Source organism: Moschus berezovskii, chromosome Y (genome assembly GCF_049115385.1).
Source record: "Moschus berezovskii isolate FMDL1 chromosome Y, NW_MosBer_1.0, whole genome shotgun sequence".
NCBI classification, from domain to species: domain Eukaryota; kingdom Metazoa; phylum Chordata; class Mammalia; order Artiodactyla; family Moschidae; genus Moschus; species Moschus berezovskii.
The window spans coordinates 2,576,060-2,582,671 of record NC_142489.1 but is presented as its reverse complement, the minus strand read 5'-3'; the positions used below and the strand labels follow the sequence as shown (position 1 = coordinate 2,582,671).

The following is a 6,612-nucleotide window of genomic DNA, read 5'->3' as shown; positions in this document are numbered from 1 at the left end:
AATCACAGCACGCCAGGCCTCCCTGTCCATCACCAACTCCTGGAGTTCACTCAAACTCATGTCCATCAAGTCGGTCATGACATCCAGCCATCTCATTCTCTGTCGTCCCCGTCTCCTCCTGCTAACAATCTTTCCCAGAATCAGAGTCTTTTCCAGTGAGTCACCTCGTCGCATGAGGTGGCCAAAGTATTGCAGTTTCAGCTTTAGCATCAGTCCTTCCAATGAACACCCAGGACTGATCTCCCTGAGAAAGGACTGGTTGGATCTACATGCAGTCCAAGGGACTCTCAAGAGTCTTCTCCAGCACCACAGTTCAAAAGCATCAATTCTTTGGCAATCAGCTTTCTTCACAATCCAACTCTCACATCCATACATGATTACGGGAAGAACAATAGCCTTGGCTAGACGGACCTTTGTTGGCAAAGTAATGTCTCTGCTTTTTAATATATTATCTAGGTTGGTCATAACTTTCCTTCCAAGGAGTAAACGTCTTTTAATTTCATGGCTGCAATCAGCATCCACAGTGATTTTGGAGCCCAAAAAAACAAAGTCTGACACTGTTTCCCCATCTATTTCCCATGAAGTGATGGGACCAGATGCCATGATCTTTGTTTTCTGAATGTTGAACTTCCAGGCAACCTTTTCACTCTTCTCTTTCACTTTCATCAAGAGGCTTTTTAATTCCTCTTCACTTTCTGCCATAAGGGTGGTGTCATCTGCATATCTGAAGTTATTGATATTTCTCCCGGCAGTCTTGATTCCAGCTTGTGCTTCTTCCAGCCCAGCGTTCCTCATGATGTACTCTGCATATAAGTTAAATAAGCAGGGTGACAATATACAACCTTGACGTACTCCTTTTCCTCTTTGGAACCAGTCTGTTGTTCCATGTCCAGTAGATTCCTGACCTGCATACAGGTTTCTCAAGAGGCAAGTCAGGTGGTCTGGTATTCCCATCTCTTTCAGAATTTTCCATAGTTTATTGTGATCCACACAGTCAAAGGCTTTGGAATAATCAATGAAGCAGAAATAGATGTTTTCCTGGAATTCTCTGGCTTTCTCCACGATCCAGTGGATGTTGGCATTTTGATCTCTGGTGCCTCTGCCTTTTCTGAAACCAGCTTGAACATCTGGAGTTAACGGGTCACATATTGCTGAAGCCTGGCTTGGAAAATTTTGAGCATGACTTTACTAGCGTGTGAGATGAGTGCAATTGTGCGGTAGTTTGAGCATTCTTTGGCATTGCCTTTCTTTGGGATTGGGATGAAGACTGACCTTTTCCCGTCCTGTGGCCACTGCTGAGTTTTCCAAATTTGCTGGCATATTGAGTGAAGCACTTTCACAGCATCATCTTTCAGGAATTGAAATAGCTCAACTGGAATTCCATCACCTCCACTAGCTTTGTTCGTAGTGATGCTTTCTAAGGCCCACTTGACTTCACATTCCAAGATGTCTGGCTCTAGGTGAGTGATCACACCATCGTGATTATCTTGGTTGTGAAGATCTTTTTTGTACAGTTCTTCTTTGTATTCTTGCCACCTCTTCTTAATCTCTTCTGCTTCTGTTAGGTCCACACCATTTCTGTCCTTTATAGAGCCCATCTTTGCATGAAATGTTCCCTTGGTATCTCTAATTTTCTTGAAGAGATCTCTTGTCTTTCCTATTCTGTTGTTTTCCTCTATTTCTTTGCATTAATCGCTGAGGAAGTCTTTCTTATCTCTCCTTGCTATTCTTTGGAACTCTGCATTCAGATGGTTATATCTTTCCATTTCTCCTTTACTTTTCGCTTCTCTTCTTTTCACAGCTATTTGTAAAGCCTCCTCACACAGCCATTTTGCTGTTTTGCATTTCTTTTCCATGGGAATGGTCTTGGTCCCCGTCTCCTGTGCAATGTCACGAACCTCCGTCCAGAGTTCATCAGGCACTCTATCTATCAGATCTAGTCCCTTAAATCTATTTCTCACTTCCACTGTATAATCATAAGTGATTTGATTTAGGTCATATCTGAATGGTCTAGTGGTTTTCCCTACTTCGTTCATTTTAAGTCTGAATTTGGCAATATGAATTTCATGATCTGAGCCACAGTCAGCTCCTGGTCTTGTTTTTGTTATCTGTATAGAGCTTGTCCATCTTTGGCTGCAGAGAATATAATCAATCTGATTTTGGTGTTGACCCTCTGGTGATGTCCATTTGTAGAGTCTTCTCTTGTGTTGTTGGAAGAGGGTGCTTGCTATGACCAGTGCTTTCTCTTGGCAAAACTCTATTAGCCTTTGCCCTGCTTCATTCCGTTCTCCAAGACCAAATTTGCCTGTTATTCCAGGTGTTTCTTGACTTCCTACTTTTGCATTCCAGTTCCCTGTATTGAAAAGGATATCTTTTTTGGGTGTTAGTTCTAAAAGGTCTTGTAGGTCTACATAGAACCGTTCAACTTCAGCTTCTTCAGTGTTACTGGTTGACGCGTAGGCTTGGATTACTGTAATACTGAATGATTTGCCTTGGAAATGAACAGAAATCATTCTGTCATTTTTAAGATTGCATCCAAGTACTGTATTTCGGACTCTTTTGTTGACCATGATGGCTATTCCATTTCTTCTAAGGGATTCCTGCCCACAGTAGGTCATCTGAGTTAAATTCACCCATTCCAGTCCATTTTAGTTCACTGATTCCTAGAATGTCTACGTTCACTCTTGCCATCTCCTGTTTGACCGCTTCCAATTTGCCTTGATTCAGGGACCTAACATTCCAGGTTCCTATGCAATATTGCTCTTTACAGCATTGGACCTTGCTTCTATCAACAGTCACATCCACAACTGGGTATTTGTTTTGCTTTGGCTCCATCCCTTCATTCTTTCTGGAGTTATTTCTCCACTGATCTCCAGCAGCATACTGGGCATCTACTGACCTGGGGAATTTCTCATTCAGTATCCTATCATTTTGCCTTTTGATACTGTTCATGGGGTTCTCAAGGCAAATATACTGAAGTGGTTTGCCATTCCCTTCTCCAGTGGACCACATGCTGTCAGACTTCTCCACCATGACCCGCCCGTCTTGGGTGGCCCCACACGGCATGGCTGAGTTTCATTGAGTTAGACAGGGCTGTGGTCCGTGTGATCAGATCAACTACTTTTCTGTGATTATGATTTCAGTGTGTCTGCCCTCTGGGAGCCATAAAAAACCGATTGGAAAAGCAGCCTGGGAACTTGCTGACAGAATTCCCATCATCCTTACCAGGTGAGTAAGGAAGGTCGCTTCTGGCAGGCACAAGAACTTTAGGATGTTTTGGGGACTTCAGGAAGAGAGGAATTCATCCAGATCTCTAGGTTTGAGAACAAGTCTTTGCTGGGGCTTCCTAGCCTCAAGAGGCTATTAAAATTTCTTTCTGGAGACTCCTTACGAACCGTTCCAGCAAAGCAGATTTAAAAGTGCCTATATGGCAAATCGTTATTCTACCTGTTCAGTTCAGTTCAGTTCAGTTCAGTCACTCAGTCGTGTCCGACTCTCCGCGACCCCATGAATCACAGCACGCCAGGCCTCCCTGTCCATAATCAGGGCAAGATAATTGAATTTAGACTTACTTTGCAAACACATTAGGTCTTAGTTTTCCTGTTTTTGGTAGAAATGAGGGAGTTGATAGACAGAAAAACATGGTTCAATAGACAGGGTATTACACATGTGTGGGTATTAGGTTCTAGTTGTATTATGTGTCCTTGAAGTTTTATTATTTACCTGCAACCTGGGTTGGATCCTGAATTTTTCTAGTGTCCACCCTTATCTAGCTGCAACTTTCTTACTAAAATCCCCAATTTCTCCCATCCTTTTGATGTATCTGTGGGAAGACGGTGAGCTCCAAGCGATACAACTCTGCCATCTTGATCCGCTCACTCTCCCATTCTTTTGACTTGAATCCCTGAGAACTAACATTGCCATTTTCCTGAAGTCCTGCAATATGAAGCTAGGTTACTTGACGCAAAGATCAGAGAAATTGTAACAATAGCTCATGTTCAAATAGACTTCATGCCTATTGCTGTACGAGCCACTCAGAAAGTTAACCTGATCACCCAGAGATATTGCTAATTGCGATAGAGACATTTCAAACTGCAATAGTTGCTTCGATATTGACACCTAGAAAACTTCTTGACTGACTACACCCTGGGCTCAGAAACTGATTTATAACCAGCTCCAATCATTAACGTCTGCTTTTCTTTTGTTTCCTTAGAAATGTCTCTTATTAATAACTACCTGATACTGCTTGCACCATAGACCTAGCTTTGGGAATGTGCATCACCAGCTATTGAAATGAGATGCCATTCTTTAAATGAACTAACCTGTTCTCAGAACCATGCAACTGCTGCTATGAAATGGAGGATTCAACTAATCCATTGTCTCTCTCCACAGTGACCAGATCAGCTTTCACCATGTGAGACTTGCAGGCGAGTTTCAGAGGAGGGAACTCTTAAGTCTTAGGACACTCTGCACCCGAATATATCATAATGGTATGTTGATTATTTTGAATTCATGTTACTTAAGAAACAGCCAACAGGGAAGGGACATTCCGTCGCCCCCCGATTTCTGCCTCCCTGAGAGCAGGGAATAAATCTCATATGAAGGATGTACTGCCTGCATCTGGAGGCAGAAGGAAACCCTTCTAACCAGAAATAGGCAGTTCAAGCAGAGAAGGCTGGATACACAAACCTTGATAAGTCTTTAAGTTACTACCCTGGGTACAGATTCTGTTGGGATTCCTTACTAGTTGAGTACCTAAAACCTACGTTTATTTGTCCTGTCGATTCCTCACAAATTGTTTTGTTGTCTACAAATTAAAGAAGCTGCCTGCCTTGCCCACTTCTTAGGTCCCATTTCTATGTCACTTCTGTGCACAAATTGCAATTTGATGCTTTTTCTCCTGTTACCATGTCTTGTGTCAAGTTTATCAGTAGTCTAACCACAAGAATTCAAAAGGGCTAAAGGGAGGACTTTCCTCCTTCCCTGCACACCTCAAGGGAGTTCACCCTTACCTCTCAGAGACTCCCTGGAGAGGATGTGCGTAGAATATCAGTCTGTGCAGTGGAATCTCCTGCGTTCAGATAAGAGCAGAGACACCTTAGATTTCTGTCTGTTAGGGGCCAAATTGTGTCCCCTCCCAAAATGCATATTGAAGGTATAACTCAGAGTACTTCAGAATGAAACTGTAGTTAGAAATAAGGTCTTTAAAGAGATGGTTGAGTTAAAATGAAGTCATTAGGGTGGGCCATAGCCCAATGTGACTACAAGAAGAAATTGAGACACGAAAGGAGGCACCAGGGATATACGCACTCAAAAGGAATGCCAAGTGAAGAGGGCGGCCACCTGCCAGCCAAGGGGAGAGGCCTCAGGGTAAACCAGCCCTCATCTTGGACTTGCAGCCTCTGGAACTCTGAGACAGTACATTTCAGTTGTTTCAGCCGCCCATTCTGTGGGGTTTTGTTGTGGAAAGCTTAACAAATCAGTATGTTACCCCAGGTAGAGATTTCTTCCTGGATAGTCTTTGTACTTTCCTGTCATTCCTAAAGGCTATCTCAGCTCCTTCCTTATGTGACTGCAGCTCCTTCTTTCTAAAGTTCTTTGGGCTTAGGCTAGGTCTCGATCTTAGCCGCCCCAGAACTAGCATAGAGCCTTTCAAAGAGCAGATGCTCAAAAACTAAATGAAGACAGTAAGAGGTCTAACTTGTTAAGGTTTAATACCGCCTGCATTTTAAAATAAGCATATCGAGGTATAAATTATTTAATTTTACGAAACAGAAGACAGCAAAGATGGAGAACATCAAGGTTGATCATGTTTTGAATTTTTTTTCATTTTATTTTTCCACTCCATTGTCCCAGCAGTTTTATTGTGGGATTGCTTCCCATTTCAGCAAAAGTCCCTATTTTGATGTCAGATTTTCTTATCTGGATGATTTTGTAAAACTCTTGGTCTTCAGTAGGGGTGGGAGAAGCTGCTGGACATGGGCCTGGAACATGCCTGGGAGTGACAGTCGTTCCAGCCCTGGCTGGAACTGTGTCTCGAGCTCTCTCCTCATCTCGCAAAGCTTCTTCATATTGTAATAAGAAGGTACGGGGGACCGTGTCATTGACTTTTGCCAAAAATTCCAAGCCTTTCATTTTGCTGGTTTCAGCATGGGCTCCTGGGCCCCACAGGAACTCGTAACGTGGAGGATCGCTGTTGGCAACCTGGCGGTACTCCAGGTACTTCATCGTCACCAAGTCTTTGGTGATGAGCTTCCTGGGCTCTCTGTAGATGAAGCGTTCTCTCCCAGCATATACTTGCATCGTATTCAAGAATTTCCAGATGTCTTCCTCAGTGGCACAGTCACCCTTCAAGAAGATCACACCAGGAACCCACACCCTCCCATTGTTGGGCAGGTTCAGTTTGCTGACAAGGTCATAGGAGTGGATGGTTGAGTCAACTTCCTTCAAGTCAACTGCAAAGACAGCCTCGATGTGTTCAGAGGCTCTCTTGAGAATCTCGGCAAATCGGTCATGGTATCTTGGGTGGATAAGCTTCAGCATGTCTTCCTTCATCATGGGCTGCTTCATCTTATACTTATACAGAAGGAACTGCTCCAACAAACTTGTCAT

At 43.3% G+C, this 6,612-nt stretch overlaps 1 protein-coding gene across 1 annotated transcript; it reads right to left on the bottom strand.

The window, feature by feature from the left end:
• Positions 1 to 6,131: 6,131 nt before the first annotated feature.
• On the bottom strand, positions 6,132 to 6,612 carry LOC129563816 (melanoma-associated antigen B5-like). The gene is given in 2 exon segments (XM_055437551.2): positions 6,132 to 6,164; positions 6,166 to 6,612. Coding segments are annotated over 2 exon segments (480 nt in total).